General features: G+C 36.4%; 1 protein-coding gene and 1 long non-coding RNA gene across 2 annotated transcripts in view; one reads left to right on the top strand and one right to left on the bottom strand.

The window, feature by feature from the left end:
- Positions 1 to 5,949, bottom strand: part of LOC139707842 (uncharacterized) — a 262,953-nt gene extending 257,004 nt beyond the window's left edge. The window contains exon 1 of the long non-coding RNA XR_011709268.1: positions 5,769 to 5,949. This is a non-coding gene — a long non-coding RNA (uncharacterized lncRNA). The remainder of the gene's footprint in view (positions 1 to 5,768) is intronic.
- Positions 702 to 26,716, top strand: Rgs13 (regulator of G protein signaling 13). The gene is made up of 5 exons (XM_027948831.2): positions 702 to 742; positions 5,012 to 5,080; positions 7,678 to 7,739; positions 25,197 to 25,363; positions 26,399 to 26,716. The coding sequence occupies exons 2-5, from the start codon at positions 5,016 to 5,018 to the stop codon at positions 26,585 to 26,587; spliced, it is 483 nt and encodes a 160-aa protein (XP_027804632.1). The 5' UTR covers positions 702 to 742; positions 5,012 to 5,015; the 3' UTR covers positions 26,588 to 26,716.
- The last annotated feature ends 1,148 nt before the right edge of the window (positions 26,717 to 27,864 follow it).

Below are 27,864 nucleotides of genomic sequence, written 5' to 3'. Positions count from 1 at the left end.
AGCATTTATAGAGTAGAAAAATTATTTACTTAAGACATAAGGCAGGGTATTTATAGAAATACTTGCCAAATGGATATTTTCTTCAGGAAGTTCACACTAATCTTCCTTTATTTTGTTGTATAATTATTTTTCTTTTAGATTAATGGGATGTTTACATATACCATTGCCACCAACATGAGAAAAAAGTGATCATCATTGATTTGAAGCTTGGTGAGTTTATTCATAATATGAACCAGTTCTACATTATATCAGTATAGGTCATTCTAAACCGGGAACTCTATTTGCCAGAGTAGAATTGTAGCTCTATGAGTATTTGAAATGAACTTTTATCTTTGCTTATATTTTGACTGAAGGTATAATTTTACTAAAAATATTCTTACTTAAATTTACCAAATAAAATGAAGTTCATTTTATCAATAGGCTCAATCAAATCCTTATCCTGAAGAAGCTATATATTTTAAAATATATATATATATAAATTACCTTTTTTTGGAATTACCAAGAATTATTTTTTAAAAGTTCTCAATTGCGAATGTTGAGAGGGTTTGACTCCACCATTCTATATTTTGGTATAAATTGACTGAAATGTATTATTTAATGATAAATATTGTTGGACGCAGGATTGTAGATATATATTTAAATTCCTACTTATTTTGGAATTTGTCCTCAGACTGTGAATTATATGTTCTTCATTTTGTCAGATGAGATTCCAAAGACTGCCTTTTTTCTTCTGATTTTAGAGGTATGAGAATCTTTTAATTTCTACCCCATCTGCTTCCCATCTTCCAAAATTACTTTGAAATATTTTGTTTTCTTTCCCCCTCTTTTAATCTCTTTTTCCTTTGTGTTTAAGTTTTACATATTCTTTTACTGTGATTTTACCAGTGTTTTGGTTAGAAGAGATAATAAACTCCAATGGTCAATCTATCCTTTTTACTTGGAACTAGATTAAACACTTTTGAACTTACCCTTTGTCCCAACATAAATGACATTAGGAGGACGCAGGGAGTATTCTATGACATTCCAGCAGAGTAGTGGCGCCTGGTGATTATGAACCCAGAAGTAAGAAGTAGAAAACAGCACAGGCATGTGACCACTCAGTTACAAAGATCTTAGGGGCAAGCAACAGGGCACCAAGCAATGGGCAGTTCCTGAGAGCAGAAATCCCATCACTGAGACAGCACCCAACAAGTCCCATTTCTCAAGCATTTGGAAATCCAGAGAACTTCACAACATACAACTCTTCTATGCATAATATATCTTGTACATAATTCCTTAAATGTTTTCACAGACATTTTTATTTTACTCTTTTTCCAGTGTCACCCAACTAATGAAAGTCTTGGACCAGAGAATCTCCCTCTGAATAGATCACATAATGAGCACAGAGCTGCTACGTCTATACAGAGGCTTTGCTAGAATTAGAACAAAAAAAGTAGTCTTTCCACAACAGGATGGAGCACAGCTTGGTGTCCCATAGTTGGCAAGAACTGTCTGCCTGGATGCCAGCTTCCTCTCTCCCTTTGGACCAGACATATATGTAGAAGAGACAATCTGCAAAATTGTACCTAAGGGGACACTCTGGTTGGTCAGTTTGATCTTGTTGCTCTAGCATGCCTGAGCACTTCTGACCAAACAAACCCGACCTAATAGTCTCAACCCTTCAATATGATACTTAAGTGAATTCCTGTAGCAGACCCACTTAATCCTAAAACTGGAACCCAGCCACTAAAACACCATATGAACAATAGAAATATGGAAGCATCAAAAGGAAGAAGATTTTCAGAATATATTCAAATGTTGAAGAAAAAAATAATATTAATGAGAAAAACTGGTAATATCTGAGATGAAATTTAAAAAGAAGAATAGTCCAACAGAATGTGCATTTCCTGTACACACAAAAGAGAAATATTTCCTGAGTGACAGAGTATAAGAAGCTAAACTGGAACAGTTTTTGCATATATCTCTTTTTCCAATCTTTAGAGTTCCACTTTGTACTAAAGGAAACTGAGAATCAGAGTTGACCTAACATGTCCAAGGTCACACAGCTTATAAGAGCCTGAACTCAAGTACATGTCTGTTTGAATATACTCTGTCACCTCTCAGGAACTCTGGGAACCCCCTAAACTCCATGCATCTAGAAATTACCTTCAATGTGCTTCTGACCTCACTGAGAATTGCATGGCAATTCTAAGACAGCTATGCTTTTGCCAAACAATTCCACTAAAGTTATTTGAAAAATGATAACTTGTAAATAGACATGCACTGGAGTTATAGAGATCACATCAAGAAAGACAAAAATATGTACACACCTTTCTAGTAGATCAAATGAGGAGATAATGGGATACAAAATCTATTATTAAATGTAGAGAGCATATGATAAGTCCAATCCTGGTAGAAGACAGCAGTTATACAGACAGAGAAGGCATGGGAAGAAAGTAAATTCTTTACCATCCTCCTAATTAAAAAATAAACAAGGGCTGTTGAATGACTGCACCTCATGGGTGATCAAAGAAATCTTGAACTACATGTAGTTCAGAGTTCAATTGTACATAGGACCAGTGTGAACAGCCAGTCAATGCAATAGCTTTCTTAGCCTCAATTTTTTCAAATTACTGTTACCAGCAAGAGTCCAACATCTTTAGTCTTGCATTTAAGGTCATTTAGATCTAACTGCACAAACATATCCCACTGATAAACTCCCCCTTCTGCTTGTGCTTATACTATTTTGAATCTATATTTGCAATCAAAATGGCTAATCAATTAACCTATTCCCCTTCAACTTTGTGTCTTCCTGTAGAGCTATTTTGCTCCTCCCCACTTACAATTGAGATCCATATAGAAGATATAAGACCACACCTCCCATAAATTCTTATCTCCAAACCTCCAAATGTACTTTAATTGACACCTAAAATTTCTTCAGCCCTTCCAGAGAAAGGAAGTAACTTCTTCCTATACTGCCACTTCTCCAAGGTCCCAGCCCCACATTCTGTATTCTAGTCCCTCTTTCTTTCTCAGGAACTTAAAATTCTACGGATGGTCCCTCTTTCTCCTATACCTTCCACCGCTCTCCATGGCTAGCATTTGCCAACTTCGGGGTGTGCCACCCATTCACATTGCAGGCTATACTGTAATGATACCCCATAAAGATATGAAGACCAGAATAGCCAAATGTCAGAGCCCTACATCTCTGTCCCTGCTATAGCGTTCTGTCAACAGCTTTCCCAAAAGACAAGAAAGAGAGAGAAAGGGAGGAAAGAAAAAGGGGGAAAAAATGCAAATTGCAAGTACCTCTGTAAAATTATCCCTCCATGTAACCTGAGCTCCATTCCCTCCCGTTTTCCTCCATCTGTTTTCGCCCTCCCTGTTCCACTGAAAACTCTCTTCCCCACGCTCATTAATGCCTTCTTGACAACATCTTTCAATTCTTGGTTCTCAGTCTCTCCCCAGCTTTTAACTCTCAATTGGCCACAGTCCTTTCTGACAAGCACATTTCTTTGGTTTCTATGAGAGCATATCATTTTGGTTTCTGTCCTACGAGCTCCTATTTCACAGTCTTTCTCTTAAATGTTTGTGTTCTTCAGTCACTCATCTGGAGCTGCATTCTTTCCTCAGTTCACTCTCTTCCTGGACATCTTATCATATTTCTGGCTTCTTACACATTTATGAAAACTGCCTGAAGTCTAAACTCTCACCTGAACTTATTCACTTTCTTTTTCTCACTTTCCATGTCCAATGTATTAACGAGGTACTAGCAGTTTTTCCTTCAAATTCTCTAAAATCTACCCCCCTCCCTCCATTCTCCACTGCCACCCCCCACTCACCCCTCATCTGGACTCCTGCAGTTGCCTGCCAACTCTCCTCCCTGATTTCCACTCTTGCTACAGGGCACTTCATGCTAGTCACAAAACTGACTGCAAATGTTAACCTGTCTCCTCTGAAATGTAAAACCTTTCAATGATTTTCCAACTTCTAAATATAAAATCTAGGGCCTGCATGGCCTAATATTCTTGGCCTCAGCCTCTTCTTACAACTTCATCTCCCACCACTTTCTTGCTGCAGTAATCATTTTGAACATGATTATTGGTCCCAAAGACCTTTTCGGTTCATTTCTTTCAGATCTCTCCCTGCCGTGCCCTAGATTCATAAGGCAACTTCATTCTTTTCCTTTCTTCAAGTAGGACCTGACTGTTGCCTCCTGACCTTTGTCCAGGTAGCCTCCTTCCTCTCTCAGCACTTTCCCACACCTTCAGCAGATTCCAGCTCAGATAATACTTCACTGGGATACTACTAACCACCCTCAAGTCTAGCTGCATTCTCCTGTGTTTGCTGGCTTCCCCTGTACTTCCTGTATTGAAGCCCCATCACATGCATCTCACTTGCTTGGCAGTTAAGGCAGGAAGAGGAGAAACAAGATCTGTGTGGACCACCTACTGGCAGCCAGAGCTTGGGGCATAATAAGGTGTCCAGGGCCAAGCACTTCAATCTAATTTTTTTTTTTTAAATCAAACTAACAATGTACAGAATGGAGAAAACTATACAGGCAACACACTTCTCAGAATTCATTCCTAAGTTTCATTGTTCATTTAGCTATTATACTATTTTTTTTGACTAATTACAAAAAAGCAAATTTTTGCTCAATATATAGAGAGAGCTTTTGAAAAATAAAAATTGCCCAAAAAAGGAAACCTTAGAAGTCGGTGAATTCCCTTGTCAGTGGGCTGTAAATGAAAAGGTATTTCTCAGAACTTTGCATTTTTAAAACCCCATTCTTCAATGAATAGGTGGGCTAGATAATTTCTAAACTCACATAGAAATCTAAGCACTGATATAAAATATGCATGAGAGCTGAGTCATTTCCTTCCCCTCCATAACCCCCCTCACTGTATTTGAACTTCAAGAATTCATCTTATTTTTTCATCATTTGTAGCTTTATGTGTTCTTTAAAAATTAACTCTAACATACAACTATTTTAAATGACTAAATGATACAAATATATACTGTATTTCTTTAGAAAAATGAGCAGGCGGAATTGCTGGATTTGTAAGATGTGCAGCAATGAGTCCGAGAGACTCCCTTCAAAGTAAGTAGCATTTAAATTCTATGGCCATTTAAGGTATTTTTGTCACATGATAAGTGTGTATTTATTTAACTGTTCTCAATATATTTTGCCCAGAAAGTAAAATTTGCATTTATACATGAGTAATTTCACCAGAAGAGCAATCATGTGTTACACTAAGATTCCGTTTTCATTATTCATGGTTTACACTTGAGAATTCAGCAAGTTAAATATTTTTAGCATCTATTATGAGTTTTTTAAAGTTTGAGATTTTTCGATCCAAAATATTTTCAGAGTTCAAACCCTTCATCTGTGAAGTGCCAGAAACCTTCACTCCTGCTGGGAATGGTGGCACACACCTGGGATGCTGAGGCAGGAGGATCACGAGTTCAAAGCCAGTCTCAGCAATTTAGTGAGGCCCTAAGCAATTTAGCCAGACCCAGTCTCTAAATAAAAATATAAAAAAGGGCTGGAGATGTGGCTCCGTGGTTAAGTGCTCCTGGGTTTAATCCTCTGTACCAAAGGAAAAAAGTTCATTCCTAGATGGAATTTATGAGACTGGAAGGGTAATTAAATGTTTACCAAGTTCCCAATCTCTTTAAGTTTTGCCATAACTAAAAAATGTAGCCATTTGGAGGAGTGACTGGATTAAAATAAGAAGAAAGAAGAATGCCTGAGAAATGTGAGAAGCCATTCAGTTGGATGTACTCACCGCAAAGACTTCCCAGGTTGGAGATCCTTCTGAGGTTCACGATGAGTGCCTAGCCCAGTCCAGGTAGAGACCTCAGCTCTGGGCTCATCTCCCTGTAGGGTCACAGCTCCTGGCCTATAGGCACCTCAGCCGAAGTACGGAAAGTCCTAGAACACTCGCAAGCCACTGTGTCTTTAGGAGGAGGCTCAGCAGGAAGACCCAAAGCTCAGCAATTTAAACCTGTTGAGGCTGCTGACCTACACAGATGCATCCAAGGAGAAAAGATGTTAATAGGCAATTGAGAACAGCTGTCTGTTCCTCTCCTGGTGATTCCAATGGACTATCACCATCAGAGCTTGCATTTTTAGCTACCTGCCTTGTAGTCCCACAATGAGGGAAGGGGAAAGTCAAAAACAAGAAAATTCATGTTTGCAGAAGGCAGTGCTTGATGACAGTCACTTGATAAGGGCTTTGCATTCACCACCTCATTTAATTTTCATGGTAACTATGATAGACATTATTATCCATTCTCTAGATAATGAAACTGAGGTTTAGAGATTTTTAAATACAGTAAGATCAGAAACTATTAAGGACAGCACTGGGATTAGAACCTAGAATTATCAGCCTCTGAACACTCAGATAAGCATGCAATACACCTTATCTAGCACTTTCTATTTCCCTGGATTGAGAAGGTTATTTTAGGTTACTCTTTCCAAAGTTCTAATAAGAGAAAAGAACAATGAGTCAGGTAGAATTTCATGGAAAAAAAATTTTTTTTTGAAAGCAATCCTAACACAGTACACTGTTAAGCTTCAGTACTGATACAAACAGTCCATCCAAAATTGACAGGATCCATCTGAATTTTTAGAAAACAAAAGATATTTGACCTTTTTAGGGCTCCAAATCTGTTTCCATGTTCTCAGCAATTTTTTTAACCTCTGTAATTAATCTTCCTTCTTTGCGTTAAGAACCTGCTAATACTGATAGCTCTTCCTGCAGTGCTAATTTTGGGGCTAACAGCCCCCAACAGTACAGCCAGTGAACAGATCTTGCTTCCATATATAGTCATCTTTGATTATATCTAGTTGTTGGGAGCAGGAAAATCAAGAATGTACCACAAATCCAATGATAATGAACACATTAACTATTTTAAAGAAGGATAATTTAAAAATCAGCATGTGAAAATGTAGTCTCTTGCCAGTTCACTTCAGGAAAATCCCCAACAAGAACAGAAGAGATGCCCTAGAATTAGTGTCTTTCACAGATATTTTCTAAATGACAAATGGCTTTGTTTATACTGTTTAAGTCAAATGTCATATTGTAATTAATATTAAACCTTCAAACTCCTCCCTCCCAAAAATCGGCAAATAAGAGAGTGAGAAAATCATAGGTACAGAATTACTAATTTTATTATGAAAGTACATGCACATAGGTTTTGTGGGTGAACTCTGAAGATTCTAATAGACACAATGGATAAGCATGTTGCTGATGGCAGAAATATACAGTCCATAACCCTGTGAAAGCAACTTGGCAGTTTGTACCAAGAACCTTAAAACTACATCTTTTTTTTTTTTTACCCACTAATCTCTTTAAGAAATTACCTATCTTATGGGGCACAGCAAGCCTTATCCACAGTTGGGGCTACTTTGGGGAATAGAAAGATTGTATCACTATGATTCTTTATCTTTTTAATACTTATTTCCTTATATTTTCAAAAATATCCTGCTTTTTATGAGTTTTATAAGTTTTAAAATTTTATTATAAAAATAAAATGTAAGTAGATACATTTCCATACAAAACCACACACAAATGGAGTGTAATTATATTTCAGGTTTTTTTTTTTTGAGGTAATATAATTATATTTAATTCAGCAAAAACCTCAAGAACATTTAACCCAATCAGCATCTTTTTTTGTTGTTCTTTTTCAAAGCCTTACTCTGGAAGAAATATTACAGTGGGCCCAATCTTTTGAAAATTTGATGGCTACCAAATGTGAGTATTATGCATATCTAATCTTTGAATAACCAGCCAGTGTCATTCTTAGGCAAAGAAGAGGGAATCTAGTTGATGAATATACGCTGTTCTGCTCAATGGCAACTGACATCGTTATAAAAAGAAAACCTGAAAATAGTTTGTCGTGTCAACTATGGTTATTTTTCTCTAGTGTTAATTAAAACAAGATTAGTCACTGCAGATATTTATTCTTCACAAGTATATGTATAAAATCCCTTGGCAAATATGCTGAAATAGTAACACATACTGAAATATGCTGCCTTGCCATAGCCTTCCAAAGTTAGCATTAAAAAAAAAAAAAGTCTGCTTTGCTGTTCCAAGCGCTTTCAAAAGTAAGAGTGAAGTTGAATCTTGATGTTCTGAAACTCCTCAAAGTTTATCAGTGTCTGATTTAACTGGGCCTATATGTGGATCTGTGTACAGTTGTATGTAAGTATCAACATGATATAAAGCAGAGAGAATAGTAGTGGATAAGAAGAGATAAATTCAGAGGTTCAAGGAAGGAAATATGAAGAATGATGTACACTCAAGAGAACTGCCAACTGTACTTGGGTTAAGAAACTGGCAACGGGGTGTGGTAGCACCTGCCTGTAATCCCAGTGGCTTGGGAGGCTAAGGCAGGAGGATGGCAAGTTCAAAGCCACCCTTAGCAATTTAGCAGGCCCTAAGTAATACAAAAAGGGCTGGGCTGTAGTTCAGTGGTTAATCACCGTGGGTTCAATCCCCAGTACAAGGAAGGAAGGAAGGAAGGAAGGAGGGAGGGAGGGAGGAAGGAAGGAAGGAAGGAAGGAAGGAAGGAAGGAAGGAAGGAAGGAAGGAAGGAAGGAAGGAAGGAACTGGAAGGTTGTAGAAAATGATAAAAACCAAAAGACAAAGTAGTGGGTACTCAGAAAATTTTTCATCGAATCAGTAATTTTTTGTTTTTGTTTTTGTTTTTGTTTTTAAGTGGAGTTAGTGCCACTCAAATCTTTGTTAATTTTTACCTATAGACCCATGTTTTTACTTAAGATCCCCTTTCGGGCTCTCTGTGAATATTGAATCCATGGAGGCAGGCTAGGTGTGCTGCGTAGATGTTTTAATTGGTGCACTGCTGTGGTTATTCTGGACAGGAACCTCCTGTCGCTCCTGGGGCTGCCATGCTGACTCAGCCCTCTTTGGTATGGACACACTGTCACTGTCTGGGCCAAAGGGTGGGAGATGGGGACCCTTGTCTACTCCTGCTAAAGACTCTACAACTTGCTGCATGGCCCCTGCCCTGCTACTAGAAACTGCACCCCAGCCTGGGGCACACCCTGAGCTCTGCTTCCCTACCAGGCCTTTCCAGTGAACACTGGGAGCCATGGTTTCTTTATCAAACTACCTCTTTCACTTTTAAGGTGTTCCTCAAAGTTTTGTGATCCAATTCAAGAGCCTGACTGTGAATTTTAAACAATATCTTTTGGGTACTTTTGACAGCATTTAAATGGGAAGAAAAGACAAAAATGTTTTGTTTAGTCAACTTTGTTGATTCTTCTTCTGTTAATAGTTTGGATTTAGGTCCCAACATTCGACAGAAAAGATGAAAGCAAGAAGACATCATACTGCTCTTTATAAAAAACAAGCAAAAATATGGTAAAAAATCTTGTCAGAAATCAAATTAGTATGAAGTTTATATAAAATATTTTTTAAAAGTGATAAAACAAATCATTCTGTGGAGCAGTCAGCCAGAAAAGAAAACTATGAATATAAATATTAGACTTTCCACAGTATAAAAATGTGTTTACGTTCACCAAGGACACTAGCAAAATTCATCCTTTAAGCTAAGATATGCAGATGACTCTCTTTTACATAAATTAAAGCACTGATTCTAGAAACAACTAGTTCAGCAATTCACATGGGGAGAAAACATATTAGGCTGGGTCTCAAGAGAGGAGCAGATATTGGTTTAGAAGATGTTTGTTGGGGAGCCATTAAGTATAAATACATAGTCAAGGCAATACAATTAGATTCAAATAATTCCATAAAAATACCTTTATGGAAAAAGAAAAAAAAAAAAAACCTCATCAATTTGAGCATAGACCTATGGCAAAATTGAGACATTAGTTAAAAATTAAGAATGTTAGATCTGGGACCAGTGGAACACACTTGTAATCCCAGCAACTTGAGAGGCTGAGGCAGGATGAGCACAAATTGAGGCCAGCCTCAGCAACTCAACAAGACCCTGGCTCAAAACGTAAGCAAAAGGAACTAGTGATGTGCTTCAGTGATAAAGTACCCCTAGGTTCAATCCCTAGTCCAAAAATAGAACGTTGGTAACCTGGACACATTCTAGATGTTATCTAATGTTACATTGTTGACAGACAAGTTTTGTAAAATGCCGAAGACATTTTTTTACAAATATTGTGGGCCTCTATTCAAAATTCATTCAATAAATATATATTGAGCACTTCTTAGTATCAGGAAGGGTGCCTGGAAAAAAATCCCACGTGCCCATGTGACACATAAAATACCAAGGTGGGGGTGGCAGGGAGTTCCAAAAACAGAAAATCCCCCAGAAAAGAAAAAGGAGGATTTCCATTTAAGGCACATTAGGGTAAAATTTAAAAACAGTAATTAAAGCAATTTTTTTTTTGTAGCACTCTGAATAGAATTCCAAAGGCGAGACAAACGCATACTTTAAAAAAAATAATAGCCTTTGACAAAAAAAAAAAAAATTCAGCTAAGGCTGCATTAGGAGCTGACTGGCAATATTTTAAAGATAAAAAACTATTGCAGAAGTAAGTCCAGGAGATTTAAATGGTGTGTCTTTCAATGAAGACATGTACTGTGGAGGATTCCTCGGGACTTCATGTGAAAACCAGCATCATTATAAAATCCTCCACAATGAATTAAGCAGGAAACACAAAAGTTCCCCCCAAATCTCCAAATGAACAAGTGATAGAAAGTTCTTCAAGTTTCCAAACATCTGAGTTTTTAGGTAATATTAAATTATTTTCAAACGGACATATAGATAGTGAGAAATTTTAAATGTTCCAAGTTAAGACTTTGTCATCTTTCCATGAAAATACCTGAGAGAATCACCTAAGAATTTTTCTTCAATGATGGTTTCCCAAACCACAGCACTGCAACCAAAACCATGGCAAAACATGAGGCATCACCAAGGTAAACACAAGAAACGAAATTCTGTGGATTTTTCTGATGACTAAGCCTTAACCAAGATACAGTGGAACTAAAAAAGGTACAGAGAAGTGCATTTGAGATGTCAGAGAACTAACAACCACCTAAATCCAGGGAGTCTTCAAAGTGGAAAGGTCAGGACTGAAAAAAAAAAAAAAATCTATAATGTCAGAAAAAAAAATCTGTATAATGCCAGAAAAATATCTAAAATGCAGAAGGTACATACTTATATGTATGAATGAATTCTCAAAAGATGAGAACAGCGTTGCTCACTGATGTTTGTGTCAATTACATTTCATACAACTAAAAAAGATGTTTAGTTCCAAGTTGTTCCTTGGGTGAGTCATTCAATCCCAGAGTGTGTCTGGAAGAACATCCAAGACCTGGAGACATTAGGTCACACTGCTCAGCATGTGCTCCCTTTGAGGGGAGGACACAGACAGACAAGCAAGCAAATTAATGAATAACTAATTTCATAAAGTGGTCAGTGACTTGTTGAAAATGAAACCAAATGATATGACTAAAAAAAAAATCAGGTAAAAGGTCACAATTCCGTTGATAGTTAAAGAACAACTGTGAGAAGGAGTAAAATGTGAGCAAAGAGCTGAGTGAGGAGACACAGCCACCCACGCTGAAGGCTGTGGTCAGAGTGGCTCAAGCAGAGAGAAACCACCTTTTAAAGGCCCTGGAGAAGTGAGTGAGGTTAGTGTCTTCAAATAACTGAAAGGAATTTGAAATGAGAGGAGCACAGGGCCTTACAAGTCACACTAAAGGCCTCAAACTAGAGTAACAAGGCTTAGAGTACCAGATACCCTGGTTCTCTTCTGATGAACAGAAACAGGGAGAGTGGTTACACAACTATACAATATACCAGGTCAGATTAGAATCAGTGGAGAAGATAAGGCTGGGAGCAATTAGCATGTGGCTAAGTAGCAAAAACCTCTCTAGGGTCTAGGAGATCACTGGAGCGAGGGTTCAGATAGAGAACTAAGATCCAAGAAGAGGAGAGGGGTGGTGGAAGAGGATGGGAAAAGAGTCTCAGGGGAGTTAAGAAAGAATAAAAACAGTGTGTGATCATGGAAGCCAAAGGAGATAGTTGCTTCAAGAAAGGAACCCTGAACTGTGTCAAAAACGCTGAAAAGTCAGGTAAGGTGAGAAAATAACAGCGCCCACTGGAGGTGGCAATAAGGAAGCCAATAGTGCCTTGATGAGCAGTTTGGAGGACACACGGTGAAGATGGTAACACAGGGATGATTCACACATGCTTTGATGTGAAGGTCAACAGACTAAAAAGCAGAGACTGGAAAATGGCTGAATAGGAAGCCTGATGTGCTTCCTCCACAATGAAGGATCGAAACAAGGAAAAAAGAAAAAAAACTGCAGCTGTTTCACTGGAGTGTGAGGCAGAGTGTTGGAGTGCCGTGGGGATGTGGCAGAGATGGTGCAGAGCATGGAGATATACTATGCCTCAGAAGGATGGGAACTAAGCACATAGAATCCATCTTTCCATCTCCAAGATCAATCCTGAGTCAAGAAGGACTTCAATCCATCAGAAGTATTTACTACTGGAGAATCATGTGGCTCTTACAAGCATTAGATTTAGTTTGGGGAAATGCCAGGTTACCACAGTGCTGGATTGCCATAGAGAAGGAGTCCAGCCCATGCTGTGCCCTCCCCCACCCACACTCTTGCTTCATGGAGCCATCTTGAAACCTCACCCACCTGAAGCAACCAGGCAATTTCTCTTGGAATCTCCACTGAGCCAGCCCTGTGAGCCACCAGGAGGACAGCCAAGCCTGTGAACTGGGAAGTACCAGAACAGCCCAGATTGAGTAGTATGGTCTGTAGAAAGCCCCAGAAAACAGCCAGATGGCATGACCCTTCCACCTTCCATCCCAGGAAGTAGCTGAGCAGCCCCACCCATCTGCCCTCTGCTCCAGAAGCAGCCAGGTAGCCCTGATAACCTACCCTTATGGCCCATTAATGGAGCTAAGCCTGGCCAGAGCACTTGGGCCCATGAAGCACCAGGCAAGCAGTTGACTGGCCAGGTCCATCCACGTAAGATTCTGAAAAGCTGTCAAGTAGCCTTTCTTGAGTGGCTTAGCCTACCAAATTTCCCTCCTCCAGGGAACATCTGGGCAGCCATGCTTATCCTCCAATGGCTCTAAGAAGCAATTCAGTAGCCTTCTCTCTGAAGTTTGGCCTGCTAGGCCCTGAGAAGTAGATGACTAGGAGGCAGCTGGGTAAACCTCCCTGGAGTAGGTCAGCCCCTGGAGGCCCCACAAAATTCCTTGTGCAGTCCTTAGACACTGACAGGAACCCCCCACTCACTACTAGACACACTGACCTGCACAGACCCAGGGGGCCCACTAGTTTGGCCTCACTCTGACATAAGCTACAGAAATTGATGGCCTCCCCATACCTGCAGCCAGATGTACTATGTACAGAGCAGCCAGCAAACCCACCTTTCCAAAGGAGCTGAATTCCATCTGTCAGTGCAATTCATAGCCCCTACAGCCTAGCCCACCAAAATACCCACAGACATCACCAACATGGATTACAGCTAAAAAGGCTTCATGAACACTATACTAAAATAAACAGCCTGGAACCAAAGCCAATATAACATATCCAAATAATAACCTAGGACACATTATCAGAAGAAAGTCTTTCACTATGAAAGCTACTCTATAAATTGGTAGAGGCAATTAACCCACCAGATACAAAATTCCCAAAGTAGAGACAAGAAGCATAAACAAAAGGTAGTCAGGTACCTTCAAAGGAACACTATAAATCTCTGGCAACAAACACTGAAAAAAAAGGAAATTGATAAATTGTCTGACAAATAATCCAAAGCAATGATTTTAAGGAAACATTGAAAGAAAATACTGAAAAAAAATATATACACTAGAAAATACAGATGATGCAATAAAATTAGGAAGATAATTTATGATATGAATGAGAAATTCAGCAAAGACAGCTCAAAGAAAGAGCCTATCAATAATACTGAAGGTAAGAACTCAGTAAATGAAATAAAAAATACAGTGAAGAGCCTGAATTGATCAGGAAGAATAGCAAGTTTCTGACCTTGAAGGAAGAGGAGAAGGGTAAGAAATAGAAATAATAGAAGAACTTTAAAAGAAATGAAGAAAGACATTGAGATTTATGGGACACCATAAATTGGACTAACCTTTACAGTATGGGTGGTCCAGAGGAATAGAAAACGTATTCTAAAATAATTGCTGAAAACTGTCTTAATTTTGGAAAAAGATATGGATATTCAGATCCAAAAAATTGAAAGCCCCTTGGAGCACTAAAAAAGAAATCTTGGAGGCATATGATAGTCAAACTTTCAAAAGTATAAGCCAATTCTAAAAACAGCAAGAGCAAAGGATCAAGCCACTTATAAGGCAATCCCCATTAAACTAACAGTAGATTTCTTAAGAGAAGCCTTACAGACCAGGAAAGGATGGAATAATATATTCAAAGTCCTCAAAAAAAAAAAAGCCAACCCAAAATATCATATCCAGCAAAATGGGTGTCTTCCAAAATGAAACAGAAACGGACTTTCCTAAAGAAGCAAACGTTAAGAGAATTCATCAGCCATCAGACCAACTCTACAAGAAATGTTTTAGGCAGCATTTCAAAAGCAAAATGAGGAAAACTACCATTATGAAAATATGCAAAAGGACCTAACTCAACGATAGAGTAGATATACAAAAGAGAAAGAGAATCAAACCCTAACAATACAGAAAACCACTAAACCACAAAGATGAACAAGAGAGGAAGAAAGGAAAAAGAATATACAAATCAATCAGAAAAAAATTAACAAAATGTCATGAGTACGTCTTTACTTGACCAATAATAACTTTGAATATAAACAAATTCAATTCCCCAATTGAAAGGTATTGACTGGATGAATGGATTTTTTTTTTTTTTAAAGAAAAAACTAGACCTAACCAAAGGCTACTTACAAGAAACTCACTTCACCAGTGAAGACACACCAAGATTGAAAGTGGAAGGATGGGAAAAGATAAGCAATGCAAATTGAAACTGAAAGCTCGAAGGAGTGACTGTGCTTATTCACAGTCTGTACTTAAATAGGATTTAAATCAAGAACTGTAAAAGAGAACAAAAGAGATCACTGTATAAATAAAGGGATCAATTCATCAAGAAGAAATAACAATTGTAAATGTATCTGCACTTAAAGCTGGAGCAACTTATCGTATAAAGCAAATGTTATTAGCTCTAAAAGGAGTACTAGACTCTTCACTCTGCTTTTATCAATGAACAGGTTATCCAGACAGAAATCAACCAAGAAACACTTAAGCTAAACAACAGACCAACCTGACAAACATTTATAGGTCATTTCATCAAACAGGTGTAGAATGCATATTTTCTCACTGGCACATGGAAACTTCTCTAGAACATACCATATGCAAGGCCAGAAAACAAGTCTCAAAAATTTTAAAAAACGGAAATCATAACATGTATCTTCTCTGAGCACAATGGCATGAAACGAGAAATTTCAGAGATTGTATAAATACACGGAAATTAAGAAATAATCATGAACACTATACTAAAATAAACAACCTGGATGTTGGTCACTGAAGAAATCAAAAGTGAAAATTTAAAAATTTATTGAAACAAATGAAAACACAACATACTGAAACCTATGGGATACAGCAAAAGCAATACTAAGAAGAAAGTTTACAGCAATAGGTACTTACATTTTTAAAAATAGAAAGATTTCAAATAAACAAACCCAACAATGCAATCCAAAGAACTTGAAAAACAAGAAAAAATTAAGCCCAAAATTAGTAGAAGGAAAGAAACAACAAAAACCAGAGCAGAAATAAACAAAATAGAGGCTAAAATTATCAACAAAATAAAGAACAGACTTTTGAAAAGATAAACAAAATTGATAAACCTTCAGCTAGACTAACTCAGAAAAAAAAGAAAACCCTTAAATAAATAAAATCATAGATAAAAAAGGGAACATTACAACTGATATTATAGAAGTGCAAAAGATCATTAAGGATTATTATGAACATTGATGCATCAACAAATTAGAAAAACTAGAAGAAATGGATATGTTCCTGGACACATGTAACCTACCAAAATGGAACCAAGAGAACACTGGAAACCAGAATAGACTAAAAACTAGTAACAAAATTTAATATGTATTAAAAAAAAAAAAAGAAAAGCTCAGAACCAGATGGTTTTGTTGCTGAATTTTACCAAACTTAAAAGAAGAGCTCATACCAATTCTTATCAAACAATTCCAAAGTAATAAAGAGCAGGAACCCTTCCAAACTTGTTCAACAAGGACAGCTTTTTCCTGATAACAAAATCAGAGAAGGACACACCAAGAAAAATTCCCCTGATGAAGACAGATGCAAAGATTTTCAACAAAATATTAGCAAATTGAATCTAATAGCTCATAAAAAATATTATATATCTGGCTAATTGGGATTAATCTCAGGGCTACAAGGATGATTCAGCATATGCAAGGGGACAAAATGAAAGATAAACAGAATGAAAGATAAAAATCTTATGATGATCTCAATAAATATAGCAAAAACTTTTAATAAAATCCAACATTCCTTCATGATTAAATCAAAACCTCAAAAATCAATAATGTTATATATGACAAACCCACAGACTACATGATACTGAATGGGAAAAAAAAAACTGAAATTGTTCCTCTAACATCAGGAACAAGACAAGGAGGTCCATTCTCATCACTCCTATTCAATACAGTATTGAATGTTTTAGCCAGAACAATTAGACAAGAAAAAATAAATTAAAATAAAGAGCATCCAAATAGGAAAGGAGGTCAATTTATGCTTGTTTGAACAACATGATTGTATGTATAAGACTCCAAAAAAAATTGCTAGAACTGTTGAACAAATTCAGTAAGGTTACAGGATTCAAAACTAATATATAAAAATAAGTAGTCTTGCAAAAGGCGGTGGCGTAAGCCTGTAATCCCAGGATCTTGGAAGGCTGAGGCAGGAGAATCGTGAGTTCAAAGCCAGCCTGAGGAACAGCATGAGGCTAAGCAACTCAGTGAGACCCTGTCTCTAAATAAAATACAAAATAGGGCTGGGGATGTGACTCAGTGGTCAAGTGCCCCTGAGTTCAATCCCCAGTACCAAAATAAATAAATAAATAAGTAGCCTTTTATATACCAATAATGAAATTGCTAAGAAAGACATAAAAAAGCAATCCCATTAGCTACAAAATAAAATCCCTGAATAAATTTAAACTAAAGAAGTGAATGATCTTTACAATTAAAATTATAAAACATTAATGAAATAAACAGAAAAGGACACATAGAAAAAAGAAAACATAACCCATGTCTACTGATTAGAAGAATCCATGTTGTTAAAATGTCCATACCACCCAAAGTAATCTATAGAGTCAATACCATTCCAATAAGATTTTTCACAGAAACAAAAAAAAAAACACTAAAATTTGTAGAACACACATAAACATGTGTGTGCACATGTAAAGTGGAATATTATTCAGCCATAAAAAGAATGAAATTCTGACCTTTGTAGCAACAAGGATGGAACTGGCAGACATATGTTAAAGGAAGTAAGTCAGGCACAGAAAGACAAGTAAAATGTTGCTCTCAAAGAAGTAGAGAACACAATAGTTGTTACTAGAGTCTGATAAGGGTGTGGGGAAAGAGGGAATAGAGAAAAGATGAACAAGGGGTACATAAGTGCACTTCTATAAGAAGAAAAATTTCTAATGTACTATAGCACAATAGAATAACTATAGTTGACAACAATTAATTATTTTGAAGTAGTAGTCAAAAGGAATTTTAATAGTCCCAGCACAAAGAAATAATAACTGTCTGAGGTTGTAGATATGCTGATTATGTGGATCTGATCATTACACATTGTGTACAGGGATAGAAACAGCACACTGTCCTGCATAAAGAGGTACTATTACTACGTGTCAATTAAAAAGAAAGTATGTTTAAAAATAGAAAAAAAAAAGTAGAAACACCAAGGGGGCACGTGGTCAATAGTGGGCATATGGGGTCAATAGTTGGGTCTTATTTGGGAAATACAGCAATCTATTTGTATGACGATGACTATTAGTGAAGAGTGGACTGGTGACATGGAGAAGGGTGGAGATAGTGATGCAATAAAAAGTAATATGGACAGAAAAAGCAATGCAGAGCTGAAAAAAATTCCTCAGGAAATTGGAAAGGACAGGTGCAGATGGAGGTAGTTAACCAACTACCTTGCTGGAGGGAAGATAGGACATCTCCATCTGATTAAGTCTGTCTCAGCAAAGTTTGAAGGTCAACTACAGATTGCTGAAGAGAGGGTGTGTTCGAATGTTAAAAAGGGAAAAGGGATGAAATAATTTCTGGAGATTTTGAGAACTGTGATATTAGGAAAGAATGAGTTAATGACTAGACATGGTTGAGTACCCATTTAAAATGTGCAGTGATCATTTCAAGTTAGAAAGCACAGCTGTGTATTTTTCTGTGGCCTGTTCAGTTTGCTCCAGCATAGATGCAGAGCAGGGATATAGCGTAACCAACCTGAGTAGGCCAGTGTTCTGAATCAGAGAGTTTGCATTAATTTTTAATTTTGCTCAAATCTTGGAAATGCTTAGTTGAATGATGTTGGATTACCATACTGCTGAAGGCAATGGAGGCTGCTCTATATTGATGAACATCTATGCTGCCTGGTGCCTCTTTATCCACATGATAGCAGGGCAGATGTTGGAAGTTACTGAGGGATATTGTTACTCCCTCAGGTGCATCTTGATCCCAAAGGCAGAGCCATTCTCTCAGTTCTTTCATCTGTGGGGAAGTCTTTGCTGCTCACTCCTGATTGGCAGCTTCCTACACTATCATTTATTCTAATCTCTGCTAACCACGTTGTTTCCATAGTTACCAGCATCAACCCTTGTATTACAGCACTGCCTTGCCTCATCCCTTTGAAAGCATTTAGCACATTTTGTCTTTGCTTTCTCATACACTTCTTCACCTGGCAGGGGGGTAGAAAACCTGGCCTTTCATAGACATTGCTGCTCACTTAGTACATTTTTTCTCACTCACAAAAAATGAAAATGTAATAGCATTCCAGGTATGATCTTCTGGTCTCTTGAGCTTCTCAGATAGTGAATTATTAGGGCCTACTTCTTCACTTTCCAAGACCTGTACAAAATGTCTTTAAAATGTGGAAGCATGAGAGATACAAAAGCCCCAGATTAACACTTTAGTCAATACCTGCTATATATAAGGTAGTATATAAGAACTGGGTATATAAAGATGAATAAACTTCATTCCTAATCCTCAAAGCTTCTCAGGTGAATGGAGACATAGTGGAAGTAAACCCATAAATATAATAGACTGTGAGTAGGTAGGTAGATAAACTATAAATTAAAACAGATATGCACTCCATGCTATTTGTCAACTGATAGGAAGAGCTTATCCAGCTTGGGGTATTCAGACAAATTTTTCCAGAAATTGAAATATATAAGCTAAGTCTTGGATCAAGGTAGAAAACCTGCAACATGAAAGGAACTGCATACATAACACACAGGAAGTGTCTAAATAAGGCTCAGAGACTGACAGCCAGGAAGGGCAAGGGAGGAAGCAGGGGAGATGGAGGGCTGTGTCCTAATGAGCCCTAGAACCACAGCCAAGAGGTCCGGCCTTTGTCATTTGGGAAATGGGAAAATTTTGAAAGGTATAATAGATGGTAATGACTAGGGTTTTGTTTTAGAGATTTTTCTCGAATAAAAGAACAGAAAAGATTGGCAGCTAGATCAGGTCAGAGTTGAACTGAAGCTTTTTCATATTAGAGAGTTCACAAGTCTCAAAATCATAAACAAAAGTAACACATAAAAAGGAAAGTCAGGCCAGCGGGTAAGAGCCTGTCCTAGTCACTTGGGAAGCTGAAGTGAAATGATCACTTGAGTTTGAGACCAGCCTGAGCAACATAGTGAGTCCCCATCTAAAATAAATAATAATAATTTTAAAAGAATAATGAGTAAATGGAGAATAGAAAATAAAGCCATAAATATTATAGAGAGTGCCTTTAAGATACTATCTGAAAAGTCAAGAAACACTAATGATACAAAAGAAAATTGGACAAAATGTTTGAAGTTCATAGGAAAAAAAGAAGAAAAGGTTAGGAAAAAAATTTTTAAATATTACAGTATGTATCAAAACTCTCTCAAAATATTACATGTTCAGTTTAGGTATTTAATTCCTTCAATCAATCCTAAGATAATTGGTCCTAAAGACTTATAGACCAAGATGTTTGGTATTTATATACAAAATGTTTGATATCTATATACCAAAAAATGTAGAAAAATCCAAATGTTCAATAATAATAGAATGACTAAATATACAGTCACCCTTCTGTATCCTGCAGCTCTGAGTTCAATGACCTGCAGATGAAAAATATTTAGGAAAAGAATTGTATGTATATTAAACATGTAGAGATATTTTTTCTTCCCTAAACAATATGGTATAACAACTGTTTACATAACACATGATACTAGGTATTATCAGTAATCTAGAGATGACTTAAAGTATACAGAAGGATGTGTGTAGCTTATCCACAAATGTTATCCCATTTTATGTAGAAGATTTAGCATTTTCAGATTTTGGCTTCCTCAGGGGGTCCTGAAACCAATGCCCTATGGACACAGAAGAACAATTGTCTTACAACCTAGCCCTTCAATGGACTATCATGATCATCTAAAGTAAAAAGGAAAGTGTTTGTTGCATAATATTAAGCATGAAAGAGCAATAGTGATTTTTTTTAAATGCCTTTACATTATGTCAATAAGTAACTTGTATTTGTATCTGTGTGTGCAGATGAATGAATGCTAGCTAGATACATGTTTTTACATGATCAATAGATTGAAAGAATAAAAGGAAACAACAAATTGTCAACAATGGATACTACTTTATTAGACATTTTCTGTGTTAATAACATAGCATTTTAAACTACTTTTATAATAACACAGCAAAGAAAAAGTAGGAGCAAGATTAGAAATGATTAATATCCTAGAAACCAAACCAGAAAATTTTAATAAAACAGGAAGATTTACTATAAAACTTCACACAGATTCTGGTAGAATTATGGAATTTATTATATCTCCAGTGATACAGATTTAAAATTAAAAGGTGAATTTAAAATTGGTTTGGACATATTTCTAATGGATATAGCTCACTTTTAGGACTTAATACATGGTACAAGACTTGACATCTTACAGAAAAACATGATCCTGGAATAAGATAGACCACCATTCTGATTCAGTCAAAAGAAATTCCACGGGCTGGGGTTGTGGCTCAGTGGTAAAGCACTTGCCTAGCAAGTGTGAGGCACTGGGTTCAATTCTTAGCACCACATATAAATAAATAAAAATAAACGTTCATCAACAACTTAAAAAAAGAAAGAAATTCCATGTTTTTCTACTGCATCAAGAAACAATGTCATGTGTCATCTTGTGTGTCATAGGAGTACTAATTTTAGTGACTACTTTTAAAAGGGCAAGTTAGAGATTTCCAAAAGCAACACTCTGATTCTTCAAGGAAAAGGTATACCCCACATATGCCATAAACCTATTTCTGCCACCCTCTCAACTTAAGTGAGCAATTCTGTTGCTTAGCCTTGAATCATTCTTCTGCAGCAGAATCATGGTCTCCTGAGCATAGTGCTCAGGAATCATTATAATTTAAAACTTCAGAATGGGCCACATTGGGTTCAATTGTCTGATTTGGGAAAGACTTTTTTACATTATGATTCATGTGGTACATGCATCAACCAAATTCTAAACTGGTAATTTCAGTATGAATTTAATATTTACTATGATTCCTGAAACATTTTTACATAAATGCACTCTCAGCGGCTTGTTTGGATAACGTGTAGCATACTCAGACAAAAATTAACCTAATGTATACAGAATTCTGCAAAACATACCAATCACATAAGTCTACTCATTCCACGCATCAGAATCACATCTGAAATATCAGATGGGTTCGAGTCATCCAGGTCAGCTTCTGCTAAGTTATGATAGAGTAACAAATGACATTAAAATCCCAATGAGTTACAGTAAGAAAGATCCCTTCCTTGCTCATGATACACAGCAACTAAGGTCAGCTCTCACTCTTTTCTCTGTCCTCATTCCAGCCTTTAGGCTAAATGAGCAGCTTTTTTTCTAGGATACATTCTCTTCATAAGGAAGGCAGAAGCAGAACCAACCACATGAGGGTTCTTAAACCATTCTCTCGGAACTACACACAGCACTTTTGCATGTATTTTATTGACTAGCACAAGTTCAATGGCCAGTGCAGATGTAAATGGGATAGGGAAATATAATGCCTTTAGAGGAAGGGCAGGGAAAAACTGAGAATAATACTGCAAGCTGTCACATCAAGCATCTATGCTAACTATATTTTATATAGTATATATGGAAATGATCACTCAGAAAACATAAAAACTATATAGAGCAACATATAGATTACTTCATTAGCAAAGGTCTTGAGAATTGTGGAAACATTAGGCAAACCTCAAAAGAAGCAGAAACTCATTCTTCTCCATCAGGAGGGAAGTGAGGAAGGGAGGTGTAAATGCAGGTGGGCTCTAAAATGACAATCCATAAACATTTTAATACAAAATCAAGCAAAACATAAACACAAATCTGAATATTACAATGTGGAATCTAATAGGGGTTTCCAGATCATCTTTCCACCCCACCCACTTATCACTCTAGGAACTATGGCTGACTCTCATTCCATGATCTATGGATTTTTACCAGGTGTCTGTTTGTCTCTCTGTCTGTCTCACATATGCTCTTTCTTTTCCTATTCTCTAGCTCATTTCTTAATTTTTATTTTAAGGACCTTATTTTCTGTTCCTAACTAAGCATTAAGTCAAACTTTCTCTTATTACAAACTATATGCTTATTCATTTTTAAATACAGCTGTTTCTTTCAATATATTCTGAAAAACACTAGCTTGAACTTAACATGTTAAACCAGAAATAAATTTTTGGTTGTTTTTTTATTTGTTTGTTTGTTTGTTTTGCTTTTCCCACCCATTCGCCTATTTCCTTAATAGGAGGGTCAGTTGCTACATGTGTTCTCTGCTCCATTTCCTGTGCCTATGGTAAGGCAAGGTACAATTTAAAGTCACTTTAGCATGAAAATAAATTTTTTGTTTGAAATCTAAGTTTAAATATATTCCCCCTTTCGGTAGGAACATCTAGTCTATGTCATTTCCTATGTCACATACCTATATATGCTCTGCTCCCATCTCATATGTCCTCCATATTGAGGTAATATTCCTGTCAAATAACTTACTGCCCAATTTTAGGAAGGCTGCATATGCTCACATGACAATATTAAGCCATGGTCTAAGTTTGTGTATTATTAGGATGTTATATTTCTTGCAGATTACCAACTTTCCATAACCATACTGCCTCCATAGAAGGTATATACCTCTATTTGAGTTTTTTTTTTCTTGAATACAAATTACTTTGTTATCTTTATTCCTGTATCATTTCTGACAGAGTAATTAGAAACCAAGAAGTTAAAAAGTCTGACTTTCTTGTGTTAGAAAATTTGATCTAAGCTCTTAGGTGAAAACCCAGGAAAACATGATTAGATTACTCATTATTTCCATTCCATTTAATTATGCTTACTTTTCAAATAGTTAATGCTACTGACCAATGTTTTATTAATCAAAATCCTTTTTCATTTGCTGGATATGTTTATGGCTTTGATTATGGTAACAGTTTCATAGGTATACACTTAACTTCAAACACATCAGGTTGTACACATTAAATTATGCACAGATTTTTGTAATAGAAAAAAAAAAGAATCCTATGATAGAAGTCAGGATCTAAATGGTCATGGATTCAGCGTGTCTATACACACATTTCTATCAAAAGTTACTTTGGCTGGGTGCAGTGGCATCTGCCTGTAATCCCAGAGGCTGAGATAATTCTGAAGGCTGAGGCAGGAAGATTGCAAAAAGATTGCCTTTAGAGGAAGGGCAGGGAAAAACTGAGAATAATACTGCAAGCTGTCACATCAAGCATCTATGCTAACTATATTTTATGTGGTATATATGGTTGCAAATTCAAAGCCAGCCTCAGCAACTTAGTCAGGCCCTAGGCAATTTAACAAGACCCATCTCAAAAAGGGCTGGAAATGTGGCTCAGTGGTTAAGCATCCCTGGGTTCAATCCCCCATATCAAAAAAAAAGAAAAAGAAAAGAAAGTTACTTTGTTGTTTTGTCATTTAACAATTTGATTGCTCAGGCATGTCAACAGACTTCATAGACACCAAAAGAAGTTTAATATTAATCTCGAAGTATTCATGGTGAACCTTGAGAGTACTTGGTCTTCCCAAAAATTCTGATTCATGTGTTAGATTTTTGAAAGCTGTCTTCTTCAAACAGAAGTTCCTAGAAAATAGTGCCACAATCAAGAAAAGCTCATGCAACCTTTGTCCTTATATACTCATTCCAGAAAGGCAGTTTAAGACCAGACCTGAGGATAACTATCTTGACATCAAGTGTCATTTGATGGTCATGCTCCACATAATCACTGCCCTGTACTAGATTCCAAGATAGTTTCCAATATCCTATCTGAATTCCATTCCTTGCCTGGTCCCTATTTCTGATGTGAACCATAAACTATGAATAAGAAGGTTAATTTTCATCCGTCTGTGTTCTCCTGCACTGACTGCCTATTCAGAAACACTTCAGGCTGTACAACCTGATAAGAATATCACTTCCACATGGCTTGAATAGTTTTCTTCCAACCCTGCCCTGTCTTTTTAGAATCTACACTCTGCTCTTACCCACCAGTTTGGCTTGAGTTCTTAGCTTTCTCTTATCATGATCAGAGCTCTTCCTACCTGCCCAGCTTAAGCCTTTTTTCTAGGTCCCTGTGACATCTCATGTCCTATGTGTCATAGACCCATCCACAGTGGTGAGCAATTTCCTCTGAGTGACTCAGAATGAAGAGATAACCTCACCGATGACTGGATTGTTTGAATGTGCCTCAGATGTATAGATTTAAGAGTGTGATAGATACAGATATGGATATGAAACACTCACTTGATAAATAATTAGGGAGATTTTATTCAGACTTTTGTTTTAAGCTTGATAAATAATTAGGGAGATTATATTCAGACTTTTGTTTTAAGCTGCATTTTAAATATTGTTCAGACTTTCTGATAATTTTAACTATAAAAATAAACTGATTTCTCTACTACTTTTAGATGGTCCAGTAGTCTATGCAGCATACTTAAAAATGGAGCACAGTGATGAGAACATTAAATTCTGGAAGGCATGTGAAACCTATAAGAAAATTGCCTCACGGTGGAGCAGAGTTTCTATGGCAAAGAAGCTTTATAAGACCTACATCCAGCCAGAGTCCCCTAGAGAGGTAAAAACCGATGGGAAATGAAATCAGTGCATCTTTTGACACTAATATCTGTTAATCATCCATACATGCCAGGCACTTTACATCCCAGTATCTCCTAATATGTTATAAATTTGATATTACTAACCTTATTTTATAGATTAAAAAAAAAAAAGAATTTGTAAAGTTAATGAACTTGCCCAGTGTCATTACAGTGGTAATGTTAGTATTCAAACTTAGGCAGTCTGGCTCCAAAGTTTCTCATTAGATGATCTTAATTCCCAGGAAGGTTAAAAAGAAAAAAAAAAGTGTCCTTGCCAACAGAAACTACAAATGCCATAAATAGGCATGTGCACATCCCAGTGGCAATCCACCACCACACCAGAGATTACTGTTCACCTTCGCATAAAACCAACAGACCCAGCAAACATCCACGTTGTGATTACCACCAGTCATTTACAGTGAATGAAACAGATTCACTGAGACTTTTCCTAGCAGACAATGAAAAATGAACATTCCTGTTGAGGGAAAAGAACAGACGATGGTAACTTATTCTCTGAAATTCTTATTTGGAAATTTTTTTTGGTTTACTTAGACAACCACTTCTGCCCTCCATTTCTCCTCTTCTCACCTTCTTCCCATTTCAGGGCATATTCAGTGAAAACAATCTTTGTAACTAATAAGGAAGATAGATTTTAAAATAGAACCAACTTCCCCTTTCCTTAAAAAGAGGCCTTGGTTTCATAAGCTTCCTTGTTTGCAGACATCCACTAAAAAGCCACCAGCATCCTCCTAAGTAGAGTGTGGTTTCTGAGACTCCTGTGGTCTTAGGCCAGGTGGCTTCTTTATTCCTTTGGGATGTGAAGGTGGATATTTACTTTTAAAAAGCAAAAAAAAAAAAAAAATATCTCTGATAAATCTTTTTTGATATCTATGAACACTGTGAGCAAAATTACCTACTGGACTAAAAAGGAGGGGGGAATAAATGAAACCTTCCCGTTTTACGTGTCCATGTTTAATTGTGCTTACTTACGCTCTACATGTAATTTCCCTTTTCAGATTAACATTGACAATTCAACAAGAGAAACTATCATCAGGAACATTCAGGAACCCACTCAAACATGTTTTGAAGAGGCTCAGAAAATAGTATATATGCATATGGCAATGGATTCCTATCCCAGGTTTCTAAAGTCAGAAATGTACCAGAAACTTTTGAAAACTATTCCTGACTGCCACTCAAAAGTTTAAATTGAAGATTGTATATAGCAAGTACTTGCTTTGATCTTTTACTTTAGGAAAGCACAAATCACAACAAAAGAAGGAATAAAACAGAAATCTAGCTAAAAATTTATTTCTAGTTCCAAAGAGAAAGATTCCAAAAGGAATGAACTTTACAATTCTTATAAGTAACACAAGGTATAGGATACCTAGCTTCATTACATTAACAGTATATAGTAACCAACTAATGGATTTTTAATTAATTTTGCTGTCATCATGCATAGATTACTTATTTAAAAACTTTATCTCTGTAAATTATGTCTCTATCATGAATGTATTCTGCAAATATAGTATTCTTAATAACTCGAATTAGTAGACAAATTTGGTATTTGTAATTCAGTTGTATTTTATCATGAGTAATATTAAAAAGATACATTCTTGAGAGATATTTAATCTGTATAATTTTCCTATTGATCTGTTCATAACTAACATTCTATAACATATATCTTATACATGTGAAAAAATTGTGATGTTCTTTAAAATGTATTTTTTCATTTATTCTTGCACTTAACATTGCTATAAGGATAGAAAATTTGATTCTTATTTTTTGAGAATTGATTCCTCACAATATAAATTCTTCATGATCTTGGTAATAAATAAATCTAAACATAAATTAAAAGTTATAAACATGTATTTTTCAAGGACACAAAAAAGATATCATTTCAGTATAAATTTCTAAAGGTCTAATGTTGGTATTTTATAATGGTGAAAATATATAATATTTTTACTTTCCATAGATTTCATAGAAAGTATAAGGAGTTTAACACATTCATTTGATCTTACCTTACTGTCATTTAAAAGATCATTCTTTTAAAGACTACAGATTCAACATCCACATTTGGAAGCTCAACATAGTACTTACACGTTTAACAGTTGATCTCCTGCCTTTTATACTTAAAAAAAAAAATTCAGGTACTTCAAGTCTTGTATTTTGAAAAAAAAAATCATTAAAAAGTTATTTCCACCCTGGGAATCATTTTCAAATGTTCATGTTTTTTCTTGGTTTTGGAAAGTAGATTAAAATAGATGTTACCCTTGTTTTGAAACAAAGCTTCCCCTTTCTTCCCAGTGATTCACTGCTTCTCTGTACCACAGCACTCTTAATTCCATGAGCCATTACATTTTATTGTACCTAGAAGAATGATTTTGTTGGTCATATGCCTCCATGGTTCACAGGGTCCCAGGCATTTTGTCTGTAGTGTTTATTCCACTTTTAAAAAGAGCAGCATGAGTAACTGCACAGTCAG

This window comes from Marmota flaviventris, chromosome 12 (assembly GCF_047511675.1).
Source record: "Marmota flaviventris isolate mMarFla1 chromosome 12, mMarFla1.hap1, whole genome shotgun sequence".
Lineage (NCBI taxonomy): Eukaryota > Metazoa > Chordata > Mammalia > Rodentia > Sciuridae > Marmota > Marmota flaviventris.
The sequence above is the reverse complement of the archived record's forward strand: the minus strand, read 5'-3'. Positions and strand labels throughout refer to the sequence as shown.